The sequence below is a fragment of the Limanda limanda genome, chromosome 8 (genome assembly GCF_963576545.1).
Source record: "Limanda limanda chromosome 8, fLimLim1.1, whole genome shotgun sequence".
Classification (NCBI taxonomy): domain Eukaryota; kingdom Metazoa; phylum Chordata; class Actinopteri; order Pleuronectiformes; family Pleuronectidae; genus Limanda; species Limanda limanda.
Genome location: NC_083643.1, coordinates 11,503,843 through 11,521,198, shown reverse-complemented (window position 1 = coordinate 11,521,198; position 17,356 = coordinate 11,503,843). Strand labels below are relative to the sequence as shown.

At 41.9% G+C, this 17,356-nt stretch overlaps 2 protein-coding genes across 3 annotated transcripts; one reads left to right on the top strand and one right to left on the bottom strand.

The window, feature by feature from the left end:
* Positions 1 to 1,190: 1,190 nt before the first annotated feature.
* fbxl13 (F-box and leucine-rich repeat protein 13) lies at positions 1,191 to 17,336 on the top strand. Its single transcript, XM_061076531.1, has 21 exons — positions 1,191 to 1,256; positions 1,729 to 1,835; positions 2,404 to 2,497; positions 2,621 to 2,688; positions 6,516 to 6,670; positions 7,088 to 7,197; positions 7,274 to 7,372; positions 8,243 to 8,338; positions 8,439 to 8,574; positions 11,810 to 11,862; positions 12,316 to 12,416; positions 12,895 to 13,024; positions 13,468 to 13,566; positions 13,752 to 13,872; positions 13,957 to 14,119; positions 14,474 to 14,593; positions 14,810 to 14,933; positions 15,049 to 15,129; positions 15,440 to 15,574; positions 15,945 to 16,108; positions 16,196 to 17,336. Exons 1-21 carry the CDS (start codon positions 1,191 to 1,193, stop codon positions 16,383 to 16,385), a joined length of 2,412 nt encoding a protein of 803 aa, XP_060932514.1. The 3' UTR covers positions 16,386 to 17,336.
* LOC133009614 (leucine-rich repeat-containing protein 17-like) lies at positions 8,654 to 13,156 on the bottom strand. 2 transcript variants are annotated; one of them, XM_061077142.1, is made up of 7 exons: positions 12,965 to 13,156; positions 11,337 to 11,499; positions 10,785 to 11,261; positions 10,438 to 10,652; positions 9,562 to 9,717; positions 9,182 to 9,323; positions 8,654 to 9,098 (listed from the first exon to the last, which is right to left on the bottom strand). In XM_061077142.1, the coding sequence occupies exons 2-7, from the start codon at positions 11,459 to 11,461 to the stop codon at positions 8,813 to 8,815; spliced, it is 1,401 nt and encodes a 466-aa protein (XP_060933125.1). In that variant the 5' UTR covers positions 11,462 to 11,499; positions 12,965 to 13,156; the 3' UTR covers positions 8,654 to 8,812. The 2 variants fall into 2 exon arrangements, with proteins under 2 accessions (XP_060933125.1, XP_060933124.1); XM_061077141.1 differs by having other exon boundaries at positions 10,785 to 11,499.
* Positions 17,337 to 17,356: the final 20 nt, after the last annotated feature.

The window sequence follows — 17,356 nt, the reverse complement described above, 5'->3', positions numbered from 1 at the left end:
ATAACATATACTTTTACTAAATGAAGTTGTGATGTTCTGTGCTCTGGTCATGTTACTTTGAAGCTTCATATGATCTTAAATTAATTTGTATAGGTGGTGACCTGATAGCTGAATGGTTAGGATGCTCATACTATGGTCATATATGAGCTCTGGTTTCTAATATTATGTTGTTTGTTTTTTAACATGATCCTGAACCATCCACCACATCAGCTTGATTAAAAGATCATTATAATTATCAGTATAATATGGTTGTTTTTACATGACCCTGAATTATCCACATTAGCTAAGCATTGATTTTATTCTCAGAAAATCCAACCAATTTAAATGAAGTGTATCTGGTTAATTTGAAATCACTGAAAAGCTTTTATACACATCAGATACATGCAGATTCACTAATATGCAACTATTTAAGTGGCTGTACTTTTTTATCCCTCTGGAGACACTCGGAGCAGTTTGACCCAGGGGAATGCCCGATGGGTCAATTTCCCAACCCTGGAATTGTAGGACATTTTACAGTCCACTTTTCTTTTCATAATGAATAAATATCTAATAACTTTAACAGCAGCTTTGGGGGCAATTAAGTAAAGCACAATTAATATAGTCAGCTATATATTTGGCTGTGCGCAACAGAATAAGAGTCTCCAATAGGTGCCTCACAATAATATAAAGCCGCATTTTGCACACATGCACACTACCTGATATATGTTGACTATGAGGTTGAAAAAAATAATTAAAAGTGGCATTAGAATGAACCAGAGAGAAATCAATGTTTAAATAAAATGTCTACCTTTTCCCGTTAGGTTGTGACTCTTTATCTGGAAGTCTGCCTCAAAACAATTCCCACACAGTAATATGGAAATCAATTGTGCCTGCTGTGTACAAATATGCTTTGTAATGTAAGGTTCGGCTGCTTTATCAGTCTGAGTTAGAAATAACAAGTGTTGTTAATCCAAACAATTCTCACCCCAAAAAACAATGTCTGGTTTTATATAAAGTCTGACGCTTTTTAAAAACAGTGTGGCAACAGAGGCAGATGCCAAACAGTCCAACAACATAGGCAGCTGCCTATAAACAGTGGAGCATCAAAGGCACCTTAACATATCGGTGGCTTACCGCTGCCACGATTTGAGCTTGCCCTTACTGAATATTAACATGACATTTTGAATTTGCAGACGTGTAACAGATTAAAGATGGCGGACACAGAGCCTGTTCCGGAAGACATAGAACTGAACCAAGTTCTGCCACAATTATCTAAGGTAAGTTATTTTAAAGTTCCTGTATGATTCTATTGGCAGATATTTGAATATCAATTAATCGCAGTGATGTTTTGACTAGTGTGTTTCATCTAAATTGTACGAATTGTTTTCTTTATCCTAGAATTGGCTCTTTATATTTAAATACTGTATATTTCCATTGGGAGCGGCTCCCCTCTACCTTTTGACTTTTTATGACAACAGATTCTCTTAATGTTTGGAAGGGAAGGGTGAGGTGTGGGGTATTCAGCTGCAACATGCAAATTTACCACTAGATGTCACTAAATTCTACACCCTTAACCTTTAATTGGAAATAATGTGGACAGTAACATTACAGAGAACCACAGCCCTGAGGTCAGCTCCTAAGTACTTTATACACATGAGGAGCATCTGTTTTTTTGACAACCACTTGAATCTTCATTATTCTTGATCAATGGGTCATTCTTTTTATTATCATATTCCTCTTTGACAACAGAGTCTGCTGACAGCTGCAGGTCTGTCATGTCCCATGGATCCAATAGAGTTTCTGAAGAACACTGTTCTGGCCCTCTACGGACAGGATTATGTCCAGGATGTAGACTGGTACGTGCACCTCCTTCTTCTATGACTCTTCTATAGACGAGCACACGGTGGCTCACTTTCCCATCTTTTCTTTTACTGCTGCAAGAGAAAGTCATGGTGTGCCATCAAAACTAATGTAGGGAGGGAAGAAACCACAGTTTTCCATGCATACAATCCCTTGGCACTTAAATGTTGTTTGGTGATAGGAAGGGCATAAATGAAGTACATAAACAAATTGCAGATAGTAAATTTGGTTAATAATCACATTGTGTTATAATTGCATCACGTTTCCTGGTGCCCCACCACTGGGTATTTTCTTACATTGACAGATTTAAGGGACCCTTTAAGTACAAATTATGAATAATCAAAGCCTTAATGTTGATTGGTATCTTCTCCATCTTAACTTTTTGAGGCAACACTCTTGAGGATCCTAATTAAAAGGCCCAATAACCAGAGATATGAGATTTTTAGAAAGCATAATATCTAATGTATGCTTATTGTCGACAGATTCTATTCTATTCATTCATTCAATTCCGTATATTAGTGTAGATCATTATTTGTTTTTGATGTCAACTTTTTTTTTTTCAAGGTACAAGTTTCTTCTGGATGCAAACCGGTGCACGCCATCGCCCTCTCTGACTCGCAGGAGTATGTGCGCCGCCATCGATCCAGAAGACGACATAGTACGGTTTAGTAGCATGCATGCCACTGAAAGTAGAGTTGAATCTCAGGAAAAAAATCACTTGGATTCAAATGAGACAGCTTCAGTACTTCTATAATAATTGTTGCTGTGTATTCATTCCTAGTTGTTCTTCAGTCTGCTGGAGAAGGCATACTGCTGCTACAGGAAAAGTCTAACAAGCTCCTGCTTCAGGTAGGCCTACTGTGCTACTTGAATCTCATCCCAATTTAGGTCACATCATATCCAGATAAAGATGCATATCAAAATATAGCACATTCTGTAAATTTATCCAATAGAATAATAAATATCAATAAAATACTATTTAAATTATGTACCAATAAATAAAGAGCTTATTAATCAGAATGTTTAGAACCTCTGTGCAAACTTTCAAATTGTGTGGAAGTATTATCCAAATTATTAGAATTAGAACCCAAGCGGGAGTGATATTGACAGTGCATCACATGAAACAATATCTTTTATATTGTAACACGATATTCATTGTCATATCTCACCTACAGTACTGACTTCAGAACCAGCATTATGATTTTTTTTGAGGGGATGAAGAGGGCCATGAAACTCACCTTACATGGAATTTCTTAGAAATATCAACTTGCTGTGCATGTAAAGAGAAACAAATCATAGAAATGTTACACTTCAGTTTTCAGGAATTTGAGAATTAAACACAAGTCCGTAGTAGGAACACTTACAATCACAAATGACTCTCTGCCAATCAGTGATCTGACCTACAATTATGAGAAAGGAAAAACAAAAAAATCACATCCACAATTTCCATACTCAAGTAGTCAGTTTACCAACATCTATGATATTATAAAGGATCAAGATGTGGTAAATATTTCCAGCTTCATATTAAAATCAAATGATTGCAGTTATAGTCACAGCCGTTATGTAAATATTCAAAAGTTTTCCATACCATTTTCTCTCTCACTGAAAGTGTTGATTCTTCCTCCACCTCTCTCCACCTCCATCAAACAGCGGGGCTTTTTCTTGTGTTGGGTCAGATTTCCATTGGTCTTTAGTGGTCTTGTCTTCAACGTGCTCATATGGTGAATAACGGGAGTTTGATAGAAATACTTTGCTCCTTACATAGTTGTTTCTTGACTGCTTAACATATGTGTTTATAGATTTTGGTGATGCTTTGGAGCCTCTTTGAGGAGGAAGCCTTTTTGTGTTTCCACTTTTTCTCAAAAAGACACCACCGGGAGTAGAAGCGGACACTTTGAATGTGGACAGTGTTTTAGAGGGGCGGGAGGCCTTGGAGCTGAGCTTTCTGTTAACAGTGTTTGGACGTTTCTGTACATTGGATGGTTGTGTGAAGGTATGTAGAGGGTTAATTGTGGTATCACCCACAGATCCACCATTTAGAGAAACGCCTTGGGGGTCCCGTTTTTTTTTATGTGTATCACCAGGTGGAGACCTTTCAGAATTTGTATTCCTGACTTCAAAGTTTTCGGACATTGCTTCATTGCCAAATAGTCTTGAAAAAACTTTTAGTTTTGAGTTGGGGGGAGAGTTAGTTGGATAACTTGCATGAACATCATCCATCTGAGATAAGATCCCCCTCTGGGTGGAATCTAAGCCACGAGAAGGTGGAATAGGAGCATAGTCATTCATTGGTTTTTGTTCTTGAATGGCGGACACTAGACTCTGCCTGGACAGGCCAGATTTCTCAGGTTTTGACTGAGCACTGATGAACGGACGGGAATTACGGACTCTTTGGTTTGGGAGATAGCCATCATGTCTGCTTGACTGTGGAGAGCTGGACGGTTTCACACTGAACAGGTCAGATCTGAGCGGCAGCTTTTTGCTAAACACTTGATCCTGAGGGTCACTTGCTTCGACACCCACGTGACTGCTACTCCTCTGAGGTGGAAGGTCAAAGTTGGAACCAGATGATTTGTCAGGTCTGTCCTTGTGTTTGGATACACCTGGCATGTAGAATTGTCTTCTTGGTGCTGTAACAAATATACTTTTACTATAGGAATTCAAAGGCTTCTGCGGAGACAGGACATCAGCTTCAGTCATTCTGGGCTGCTCCTCTCTTTGGAAATCTCTACTCTGTTGATATCCAGTTAAAGAGTCTCCACTGGGAGATGGATATGTTGGTTGTTGCAGAGTTTTCTCAGAGGATAGAGGTTTTACAATGAAGTTCTTACTTGAATAGAAGCTGAGATCTCGAGATGGGATGTCTGTGACCGGTGATGCGGTCACATGGTTAGTGAAAGAAAGGGAACCTCCTAAGAAATGGCCAGGAAGTTTTTGTTCAGGGAGGTTGTGGCTTGTTGACTGAACTTCATTTTGATCATCAGCAGCACTTGAGAAAATATCTGGGTTTTCCCCAGAAATGCCATAATTGGCCAAACTTCCATAATCACTTGAAACCTGTTCTGTGGCTCCTAACCTAGCGGAGCTGAAGCCAGAGTCTTGGTCGTCATAACCACTGGGAGAAGTGACACTTTCAGTGGAGTCGACGGGATTAAAGAAGGGAAGGCTTTCGCTTATTGGATTGTGGTCGTTGGCCTCTGGTTCATTCCAGACTAAATTTTTTGTAGGGTGGTCATCATGAGCGGATCCATCCTGCTCAGAATTAGACGTTGAAGACTCTCCGTTAATCCTTTGAGCATCAGAATTCAACTCATTTTTCATCGTCTCTCGAGCAGTTTGAAAATGTCCTCTTGAGTCGCTTGCTGGTATTAAATAGGAGCTCTTCATCGTCTCTATGAACCGTCTGAAATCTTTAATTGTTGGGAAGCTGATGCCCTCCACATTTTCCAAAGGTGTGTGCTGCTTCAATAAGACACCGAAAGGATGTTGGGTGCTTTCATATATCTGCTCAGCAGGAGCAGAGGGAATCGCTGAGTAATCGTCCTGCTCCTGTCCTGCGTCTGGTTGGTGTTGCACCATGTTTTCACCGAGGCTGGTAACATCAAAATGAACCGGTTCTCCTTGAGGGGAAACAAAGCTCTGGTCCCCTGTAACCTGTGTTGGATCCTTCAAGTCTTTGCTTAGAAAGGCTCCAGAGTGAAACTGGTTTGAGTTTTGTGGGTTCTCATCGACATAGTAGCCATGTGCAATATTCCAACCTATCAGGAAATATACAAACATTAAATTCATGAGGTTGAACATTGCTGTGACAAAAGATTACAAAAAAAAAAAAATGAAACCTACCTTTCTGTGGAGGAAAACAAATGCAACCCCATAAAAACAGAGTGCAAATCCGAGAAACCCTGAAAGACAATCATGAAACAAAGAACTTAGAACTGGGCAAATTTGATCAAAGATACACTCTTGTGTCTTAATTACCCAAACAGAAGATCCATGGCAGCAGCAACAGACTATTTTATAAAAACTACCAGACCAGGTAACAGTCGATCATGCTCTGATCTGTCTCTCACCAGAGAAAGTTTGACAGCAGGAAGACGACAGGGAAACATTCACACTCTGATCACACAGATTGCTGAGAGGTGATTGCAGGCAGGTGGTGCTGTGTGAAAACCAATTAGACGAGCAGTGGAGCAGAGACTTATATATCTCTCAAATGAATGCAGAAATGTATCTGACAAATACAGGTAGTTTAAAAACGCCTGTTGCCTCCAGATTAATGTTAAAAACAAAGAATATCGACTCAACAATTGAACGAATAGATGTTTAAACCTCTGTTTACATATATATGTTCACACATCACAATTTCACTCTTAGAAATGTTTCAAAAGAGAGTGACTCAGGTGGAGCTTCAGGCAGAAATTTGACACCCGTGAATGAAAGTGTTCATCTCCATCGCAGGCCCATCACTGTTCTGTCGAACACTCGGCTCTGTCTCAATGTCCAAACCTGCTTCAGCTGAGAAAATCTTTAGCATGAACTTATTTGACGTAATGATTCAAATAAATCCATGAGTATTATTTCCGTGTTAATGATTCCTGTCCTGTTGAGTAGATTCAGGCTTCCGACAGCCCGGCTGCGTACCCGTCCTCTGAATTAATGATGACCTGTGTCCACAGGAACTGGAAGAGTTTCACTGTGCGGAGCAAGAGAGATGCCGCAGAGGTGTCCCACAAGATTGAAGTGAGAAGGAAGCAATTTAAGAGGAGATGCCTGCAGGATACATTCACCAAATGGTCGAAATGGGTAAAATTACACAAGACGTCCCAAGCTGGTAGGTGACCTCCAAGTATTTCTGAGTAAAAAGAGTTTTCATGAGGGGTGTTAGCTGAACTAATGTGAACTGAATGTTTTTGCATACTGTGACTCTCATGTTTAACGCCAGAGAAAACAGGCGCTGTGGTAAAGAAATGTGTCCAAACTGAAAGTCTTTCCTGTCAATAACTTCTCCCCCGCTGTAAACACCCACTCCTGTGACTCATTTTGTCCTCTGTACATTCACCATTAACCTCTGAGACTTGGCTCTAATGTTAAAAGCCAAATTTGTCTCAAGATTCACTAGAATGCTACTTTGTGATCATGATTTTATTGCTACGATTTAGCTCGTAAGTTATCCTTGGCTGAAAAAAACAAATGCAGAATTCCAAACACTTGTGTTGTTGAAGAGATGTTTATTTTTTTTCCAACCTAGCTGCTGTTGAGAAACTTGAGAGATTTGTAAACGCCCGTCGCCTTAGACGCATCATAGCTGCATGGAACATTGTTGCAACGGAGTCAAAGAGAACAAGAGAACACGTCAAGGTACTTTTATGCGGAATTTGATATGAAATGTTTATTTCTAGAAACATTCCTCATCGTCTTTGTATGCATCTTGCAGAGGTTGGATATGACTTTGGCCGAAAAACGCAACAGAGAAAGACAGACTGGAGAAGAATGTGACCGACTCTCCATGCTCCCTCACAGCCTCTCATTGAAGGTAGTTGATCTTACACCTCCCAGGGTTCATGAAGTTCACACGCACACTGACACTGGCCTTGGTTTTCAAGCGTGGCTGCTTCATTTCTCAGCTCTCAAAGCAGTCGCTGATGAGATCATACAAACCTGTTACATAATACTCAAAGAGGACTTCACTAAAAACATATTTCCAGTCTCTGAGAGGCCAGATGATTAAAGTCAGTCACCACCGACTACGTTGCAGTTTCCCTTCCACCTTTCAGCCCGGAGACCACCATGTTTATAAGACAAGATCTGTTGCAGAGTTATGGTTTCATGTATATTAATTTTAATATTTATGTAGATCTTATGTCATTGTTGAAGTAATTTCATACCAAACCAAATCTTGATTATAAATATTTTGAAAACTTCTTACTTCCCCACTCTTCTAACACTGATGTGTTGTGGCCCCTGTTTGCTTTGGATTCTCATTTGCTGGAAATGCGAGAGCAGTTTTTTGGCTTTGTTTTGCTCTGGAGTTTCTGTCCAACACCTCTCACAATAAATAGTGCTCCAGCATGCCTATGTTTGGAGCGAGAGAAAAGGGCTGTTGTTCACTGTGCCTTGCAAAGTGGCAGTGCCAGAGGTGGCAATAAAACACAACATCTGGGTGCCTTACTGTCCCCCTGACATTGGCCAGATTTGTTCAAGGCGAGGGCTTGAAATTAAAAACATATGGACCAAAAGTCAGTCAGAGTGTGGAAGTTGTTAAAAATTCCACTGATTTGTGGATATGTCTCATTATATATGACACAGACAAGTGTTAGCTGCATCCATTTTTAGTCCAACAGGAAATGATGTCTCTCCTCTTTCGTCTGACACTTTTCAGCAGTATCATTTCTGTTTTTTTCAGATCTTTCAGTATCTAGAATTGGGAGACAGGTTGAGTTGCGCTGAGGTTTGTTGTGCATGGAAAACTATTCTCCAAACCAGCACACTGTGGAGCCAGGTCTGTACAGAGATTTATTCTTGTATTTGATTAAGGGGAAATGTTTTAAATCATAATTATAACAGGAGTTCAATTGCTTCTTCATTTTCATCCCTGTTAGATCAACGTCTCCGTAGAGAAACACTGGATAACCGACAGCACGATGAAACAGGTTCTGCAGAACTACCGACCGTTTGTGATCTATCTGAACCTGCGAGGCTGCACCTCACTGACATGGAACAGCTTCAGATGTATCAGTGAGTTTTCTACATCTTAACAGGTTTCACTTATGTGTGCATTGCAGATCACGATTACAAGTAATAATTACAAGACAGATAAGTTGACAAATCTTATATTTGGATTACACAACACAGACGACACATAAAAGCAGCACTGAAAAATATAGTTTCTCCATCTGATACAGACTGTTTTATAATATTGAAAGGAAAGGATAGGAAGGGAAACTCAAAAACAATCAGGGTCCAGGATCTATTTTCAGGACAGTCTGAAGATTGTGTATTTCTGCGGAACCCTCAAGTGGCTGGGCTCCAGCTCCTCCTCCTCCAGCTCTCCTTGCGCCTCCATCGCCGTGTCCCAAAGCGCAGGGTTTGTTTGTTCTCGGTCTGTTCTGCTGCTCTGTCTGTCCCTTGGACACACTGTGTAGTAGGATTTCACATAGGCCTCCACCCGTTCCCCCGTATGTTCAGGAGGGGAGCGACAGGTGAGGCCAGAGTGCCTCACTCTTGGGTGCAGACGCAGCCAGTACACCATGTAGTGGATGCTGAGGAAAATGGAATCAGATCTTTAATAAGGAAATGAGTTTGTGGCTAATTTATTTGTACAGATTTGAACAGGAGAACCCACCTGTAGTCACACACCCAAGGGTTCCCTTCCAGTTTAAGGTGTGACAGGAAGTAGAGGTCTTCAAGAACGCCGTACTTGATAAAATGGAGGCTGTTGTGTGACAAGTCCAGCTCATGGAGGTGCAGCAGCCCAGACAGGGACCCTACGAGAGAGAGACAGGACAGAGATTCATGGGCAAAGCATCGGCTGGTTTCTCACTTAGCATAAAACATTTAGTCCTATTGCTGTGTAGCTGTTTAGTCAAGAAAAGTAAAAGTTAATGGTGCAATCAAACTCGGTTTTAATCCTGGGTGTTACAAACTGTCACACATATTGCAACATTCAGTGATAGTGATTCACAGATTTACAGGAACAATGATATAACAGACTCAAGGTTTTACCTGTGTCGATGTGCTCTATGTTGTTGTTACTGAGGTTCAGGAATCTGAGGCTCCTCGCTGTTTGGAAATCTTTGGCTCTGAGATGACGGATTAAATTGTTTGACAGATCAATATGAACAACGTCCTCTGCGATACCTGTCGGCACCTCTGTTAGACCTGAACACACAGAGGGAGGGGTTACAGGGGGTCCTCAAATACATTCCATTATTTACATCTGCTCATAGATAACTTAACTAAAATCGCATGCACCAAATTTTTTTTTTAACTCATTAGATCTATAAAACTTTACCATCCAAATCTATCCCACCAAAGACTGCTCTGAGTTTTGAGTTCATACAGACGCTGTGAAATATGCTCTGCCTCTATCCACGACCTGAGTTTGACATTAGTTTCCAGGCCTCCTGCCAGTAGGAGACAAATAGCTGTAACACATTTTTGATTTAGTCTATTCTTAGCTAAATTTGAAATGCCTCTATCTGTTTTGCAACAGACTTGTTCTGAAATAGTGGCCAAACTTTGTTTAGCTGGTGCTTTCCAAGTTGTCCATAAGGTGACAAATGGCTTTAACATAGAATCAGTCCCAGGTGGAGGAAGTGAGCAATATAACATTGAACAAAAAACACCTGCCAAAACCAGATGTGTCCCTCTGCCAACTCCGTGTCTGGCACGTAAGCTCCTTCAGAGAATTTAAAGTTTATTCATTCCAGTGAGGCAACAGTAATATTTCATCATGAGCAAACAAACTCTCTGGCTTACACAAGTATTTCATTTAACCCTTCTGTTCCTTATGCAATGGTTTGAATTTCATAACTCAAAACATATGGGGTACAGTTAATCAGCCATGCTAAGACAAATATAAGATGATGACAGACTTGCCTCGCTTTTTGCAGTCAATTCGTATTTGGGGGAAGTGGTAGGTGTGGCAAGATGTGGTGATATCTGGTTTCCCGCGAAATGGAACTGGCTCCAAAGGGCCTGTGGTGCCCGTTTGGTCGCCCTGTGGGAAACGGGTCGGGTCGGACGCCTTACAGAGTAACTCAGGATCAATCTGCTTCAGCTTCCTGTCTTTCAGCCTGAGGGGCGCTGCACACCTAGCAGAGGAAATACAGTTGAGTCATGAATCAATCAGATGTGATATTTGGAGGCAGTTTGTCATTCTGCGATTTTGAGATGACTTGTTTGACCTCTGGGATCTGAGCAGTAGATCACACTGTATCATTCACCTGGCATGGTTTCCTAAATTACGGTTGCTTGGGACCTGAAGGGTGATTATAAGACTGTCCATCGAGCACAGACAATTCCAGGGATTATGGTGTAAACGCAGGTAGCGGATGTTTGGCATGGGGATGAGGGCTTCCTCGGTGAGCGTTTCCAGACGATTGTGCTGCAGCAGCAGGGTTTTGAGATTCTCCAGGCCCTGGAAGGCCCCATTCTCAATTGAAGAGATCTGGTTCTGCTGCAGGTCCAAAGTAGATAATCTCTCATATCCAAAGAAGGTCCCCTCACGTAGGACTTTGATACGGTTGCTGGCTAGAAGGAGGTGCTTGGGTGCTTTGGACCAGGTTTGGGCGTTGGGAACGGAGGTCAGACCTCGGTCCTGACAGTCCACAAAGACGTCTCTGGATTCTGCCGACTCGGAGCAGTTGCGTGACACAAGCCTGAAGGCGCCTGATCTGCTGTGACGCCCAGCGCTTCTGACCCTGACAGACAAAAAAGGATAATTAGAGTCTGTGAAAAGTGGACTGAACACATCAGACTGAAGTCTAAATCCATACCGGCCGCCTGTGAGTTTGTGTCGTGCTCCTTTGAGGCCTCTTCCCTTTCCCGCCCTTTTCATGTCGATGCTCGGGAGCAGGAGGAGGAGCAGGGAGGCAAAGAGGAGACTAGAGGTCATATGCATCCTCAGCTCTGCAGGCTTTGACTTTTCAATTAGAAGAGCTGGAGCCAAAGCAGAAGTTTGAAAAGTCTCAAAAAACAGGCTTGAAAACAGAAGCAATGTTATTGTTGATGAAACAAAGCAGCTGGCGTCTCTGCACAGATGCTGCACATTACATAAGAGATCGTAGCCGTCCAGGAATGTATATACAGCTTTGAAACAAGACACACTATATATCATAAAATGTCATATATCACTATCATATTACAGCCTAAATCATAGTTAGTGAGAAATGTATTTCCAAAAGAAATGGACAGCACATTTGAATTAACTGTTTATCTGCTCTTTACTCTTTTCCTTGTTTTGTCTAAGGTGAATGCAAAAATCTCCAGGAGCTCAATGTATCAGACTGTTTTAATGTCACAGTAAGTAAAACACTGTTAAGACTGTAATGTTTAGATGGTGATAAAATCCTAAATCTATAAGAAAATCCATCTTCTTCTCATCACAAATATTACTGTTCACACTTTACTGTATGTTTGCTAAACACATTGATAAAGCATTGATAATGATAAATTAACAATAATGTCCTTTGAACAGGTTCTACGATTCCTCAGTTTTCACCTTTACGATCATCATTGTTATTAAATTTTCACTTTGGCCAAGGAGGTTATGTTTTCACCCCAGTCTGTTTGTTGGTTTGTTTAAGGGTGTGGAATTTGGTGCGGTTCTAAGTTGTTTTAATCATTTTCTTATTTATACATATATTCTGTCTCATGAACAACTTAAAACAAATATGAATCCTTTTTAAATGCACCACTGATTGTGATTGATTGTCTTGCTGTGATGGTAACACTTGACCCTGTGCTCTTTACCAGGATGCGATGGTTCAGGATATTGTGGAGGGCTGCCCCTGCCTGCTCTACCTGAACCTTTCCTGCACACTTGTTACAGACAATACTCTCAGAGAGCTGTCCAGGTAAAACTCCAGATGTGGTAAATCCATCAGACGTTAGGTCTTGTGATTCGAGTTGTGCTCTAGTACACAGCTGTGCATCACTGTGATCTTTTCCCTTCCTCTGGCACTATAGACCCCAGAATTATCCCCATTTGTGTTTGTCCACCATAAAGCAGCCTGCTGGGTCCTATTGCATGTCTGAAAGCAGAGTGTGTACAGCCAATGTAATGATTTAGAAGAACAGATGTGGACTTTACAACACAACAGGCTAGTCTGTGTGATTGCATCATCGACAGATTAATGAAACAACAGTTACAGTCACTAGCTCTCTCTCTCTCACGTGGGTAGCAGTGTCGCGTAAAATGTTTTCGTACATATTTCACATTGTCCCATGATAGAATTTCGTTGAGCACAACATTAAAACATCGGTTATTTACACAAAGCTTGAACACAAGTAATTTGTTTCATAGAAATGAATCTAACAATCTGTTTTGAACAGGAACTGTCTCAACCTTCAGTACCTGAGTCTGGCCTACTGCACCAGATTCACAGACAAAGGGTTTCTGTACCTGACCACTGGGAAGGGCTGCCACAATCTCCTCCACCTCAACCTGTCCGGCTGCACTCAGGTCAGTTGCTGCTCTCCTCTTGGTCTGGTTTCTGGTCACAGCTTCAACTGCAGTTAAATCCAGTCCCTGCTCTCTGCTCGCACGTGTCTCCTCTCGTTTCTGTCTCTCCCCCTGGTGACTGTTTGCACTCATTCAGTGCTTCAAGCGAATGGATGAAAAAGTGAAGGAGAAGCAGAGTAAAAGGCAGCTGTGACCAAGCGGAGGGCTGGGTTTAAACAATCATCTCTGGCCCTCCCACATGATGTGCACACTCCATAACATGAGACACATGCGCCGCAACATAAAACGCACTCTTCTCTGGAAATGTGCGTTCGTTTAGTTTGGCTCCAGATGTATGGTTTCACTTTATGGGGCCCAGAGAATGTGAAGACAGAGGAAAACAGCATCCAGGAAAGTGATTCAGATTCCAACGTGGACTCACATTTTCCCCTTTCTCCTCCCAGATTACTGTGAACGGCTTCAAGTCCCTTTCAGCGGGATGCCCTTCGCTCAGAGAAGTTGTGATCAATGACATGCCCACACTGTCTGATAACTGTATCCTGGTGAGTTTGTTAATTTCTTACATCTCAGGTTTCTACTTCCAAGCTCTGTAAGGGCTGCGAGAGAAAATAAGGAATAAATTAGAAAATAAATGAGTCAGCTCATGCATAATTGTGTGTCAACACACCCTTAACCCCTGAACCCCATGAGGCAGAGACCAGTTTGAACATTCCCTCATCTCTCATAGGCACTACTTGCCAGATGTCGCGGTCTTTGTGCCATTTCTCTTCTGGATGCTCAGCATCTTTCTGACATCGCCTTCAAAGCCATCAGCGAAGCAGCCACGCTGAAGAGTTTCAGTACAGAGGGTGAGGTCATGTTGCATCCTCGAGCCTGAAGCCTCCATATACACATGAAACGATACAAGCTGAATAGAGTTGTTCTGTCTTTAGGGAACTCCCAGCTCTCAGACGTCAGCTGGAAGGCTCTGTGCAGAGGCTCGCAAGGCCTCCTCAGACTCCACGCCGCAAAATGTTCTAGAATGACCGACACCAGCCTCAAGTTCATGGCCACCCTGAAGAAGCTGCAGTACCTGGACATCTCCCTTTGCAGCAAGTGTGTGTTTGTAGCTGCTGAAGCATCTTACACTAGCTTAGATAGATCGAAAGATAGATATACAGTTGGATAGATAGATAGATAGATATTTAGATAGATAGATAGATAGATGGATAGAATGATTCTGTGGCTGAAGGTGCCTTGTAGTTTGTCCGTTGCTTCGTGAGGCCTCGTCCATGATTGTCTGTAGTTTTGCCAACATTCTGTCCTCAGCCACTTCTTCCCAAAGCACCAGCCTTTTTAATCAGTTTGTGTTGTTAGCTTAATGCTTGCCCTCCGGGACACTACAGCATCAAAGATGTGGCTCACTAAGATGGTGATGTCATACTGTACATGACTTAATGTGCGTTTCAGGGTGGGTGATGCTGGGATCAAATATTTGACCGAAGGCTGGTCGGCCAGCAAATTGCGGGAGCTGAATGTCAGTCAATGCAGTCTCATCACCGACATGTCTGTCATGAGGATCACAGAAAGGTAGACAAAATAACTACACACAAACATACACATAATGGTCTGTTGATTAGTGTCACACTGCAGCTCCTTTGTGTGTGTGTGTGTGTGTGTGTGTGTGTGTGTGTGTGTGTGTGTGTGTGTGTGTGTGTGTGTGTGTGTGTGTGTGTGTGTGTGTGTGTGTGTGTGTGTGTGTGTGTGTGTGTGTGTGTGTGTGTGTGTGTGTGTGCAATCGATCAGGATGAGTAAACTCTCCCACCTCAACTTGAGTTACTGTGCGAAACTGACCGACGCAAGCCTGGAGTGGCTGAGCGGCAGCTCCATCCGCTCTCTGGACCTCAGAGGTTGCAACATCCAGGACCAGGTATGGTTTAGATGTTTGCTCTCACACTCGCTTACAGTCGCACATTCCTGCAGAACAGATAACGGACCCTTGTGTTGAACAGTCTGTAACCTGGTACTTGTGTGTTGTTTTTTAGGGGCTGGCTGCCATGGAGGAGATTAACCTGAGGACGTTAGTGCTTGCAGAGTGTGTCAAAATCACAGATAATGGCATCAAGGTAAAAAATCCAGCTAGAGCTTCAACACGTGGCATTTTTATAAACAGCTCAGAGTTTTGATGAGTTAGAGTTTACTTTGTTGTCCAGTGTTTGTAAATGTCGACAGTTGACAAGAAATAAACGCATTCACCGTTTTCTAGTCAGTTCTAAGAAAAGTCCTTATTTCCGTCACTTATTGTTTCTGCCAACTAACAGATGTGAACATGCAGATGTGACATTGTATCAGTCTACTTGGAGATGTCGTTTCCCATTAACCTTCATGGCTTCATCAAAAATCTCTCCATCCCTTTGTTTGTTCCCACGACAACAGATCCTGTGCCAGAACATGAGAGATCTGGAACATGTAGATGTGTCTTACTGCGTCGCTCTGTCTGACGCAGCCATTAAGTCCTTCGCATTCTACTGCAGGAGTCTGTTCACACTGCGGATGGCAGGCTGTCCAAAGGTACACACACATGCAAAAACATTCTTTTTAAGTCTTAAATGTCTATTGTGTTTCCCCTTGTCATGTCATGTGAAGAACATGAAGTTATTTGTTTGTTCTTAAGCAAGATTTCACAAAATCTTCTGGACGAATGATCACAAGCCTTGGTAGCAGGATGTAGTATGCAGATCTGGATCAGGAGAAAGATCCAGATCCTTGAACATTTTCACTGATTTCCAATGGAACAAGTCATGGATCTTGATTTAATTCAAGCAAACTGAGATCTTTAAGCATTCAAAGGCACCTTGTTATGTTGCCCTTCATCGACTTCCCTCTGCAGTGTCCTTGTCATTTCATGCCACGCTTTCCTGTTTCCTCTGCCCTGCCTCAGATGACAGATATGTCGATGGAGTGTCTGACAGGTGGAGCTCAGTACCTGCGAGAGCTGGATGTGAGCGGCTGCGTGCTTCTCACCGATCGCTCGCAACGACTCATAGAGAGGATCTGTCCCCCGCTGTGCTCCATCAAGATGACCTGCTGCAGCAACATCTCCAAGTAGGCCACAAACTAGACTTCTTAAAGAATTTTGCAAAGTCCTGCATGAGGATGTTTAATGAGCAGTGTGTGTGTGTGTTCCCTCAGGGCGGCCGCCTTAAGGCTGCGGCCTCGCGTGAAGCACTGGGAGCACAGCAACGACTACTGTCCATACAAGACTAGACACAACATGGGCAAAGTTCGGCCTCAAGTAACAAAGCCCATGAAGACTATGGACACCTGGGAAGTGGTGGAGCACTCAGTGATCACCAGATTAGCGCGTACAGAGAGGATCTAAACTGATCTCTGCTAGTGCTTTAGAAAAAGAGTCAATCAAATCACAGAGGCAGCACTACATCATGTATTTGTAATAGAAGTGTTTTCGACAAACGAACATTAGAGATAATTAAATATCAGCTTCACCTTTCTGTGAGTGTATAATATCTGTGTGGAGACAATCTCAGACCCTACATCTGTCGCCTCCCTGACACATAATACTTCATCAGCTCCTCACATTGGAATGTCCTGCACTGATTTGAGTTTCATTCTGCAGATGAGAGTTTGTTTCCACACAAATACTTTCACATTAACTTTGACCCTTGTAGGCTTTTCTATGTTTGACTGTTTTTCTCTCAGAATCCCTTTTCCTTATACAGCTAATTTATTTTGTACTCATGGGATTCTTGTGCTCCACATTTATTTAGTTCAGCCAGCCATCATAAATCTGCCAAGACCCAATTGTAACAACTAACTAGAAGTTAAAAAAAAATGCCTAATTTTAGCTTAATTTTCAATGTATACCTTAGCTGGTATTGATCTGTGGCAGTCTAACCATATTGGATTCCAGATTGACAAACTTAATATAAAATGCTCTTGCTCTTATCTCTTGTTAAAAGAAACAGTTTTAGATGACACAGATACAATCTACAGTTGAGCTGTAGACACAGTTCTGAAGAAGACTAGATGCTGTTAACCAATGAGAACTAATGATTTATCACAGATGATGTGGATGCAGTGTGGTGTAGACACTGCAGGGACAGGGTAGCCGGCCCTATTTAGCAGCAAAGACATGACTTTTTTATAATAATTTGTGTAGCTTTATACTTTGTTGTGGCAAAGCTTTATCATTGATAATACGTTAAACCAAATGAAGCACTTTAAATTTGGACTCTTGAAACCAGATAAAATGTCGGCACTCATTAAATATTTTTCAAATTTGTATAGTTTGTCAAGCGAATGTGCTGAAGAGCTGAACACATTATTGTTCCC

What these genes read in the sequence shown, in the direction of transcription:
- fbxl13 (XM_061076531.1), top strand. Translation starts at nt 1,191, where the DNA reads ATGGCGGACACAGAGCCTGTTCCGGAAGACATAGAACTGAACCAAGTT. An exon ending in TCGATCCAGAAGACGACATA is followed by an intron (nt 2,498 to 2,620) that starts GTACGGTTTAGT and finishes ATTCATTCCTAG; the next exon opens with TTGTTCTTCAGTCTGCTGGA. An exon ending in TCACAGATAATGGCATCAAG is followed by an intron (nt 15,130 to 15,439) that starts GTAAAAAATCCA and finishes CCACGACAACAG; the next exon opens with ATCCTGTGCCAGAACATGAG.
- LOC133009614 (XM_061077141.1), bottom strand. Translation starts at nt 11,461, where the DNA reads ATGCATATGACCTCTAGTCTCCTCTTTGCCTCCCTGCTCCTCCTCCTG. An exon ending in AATTTAGGAAACCATGCCAG is followed by an intron (nt 10,653 to 10,784) that starts GTGAATGATACA and finishes TTCCTCTGCTAG; the next exon opens with GTGTGCAGCGCCCCTCAGGC. An exon ending in CATAGAGCACATCGACACAG is followed by an intron (nt 9,324 to 9,561) that starts GTAAAACCTTGA and finishes TCTCTCTCGTAG; the next exon opens with GGTCCCTGTCTGGGCTGCTG.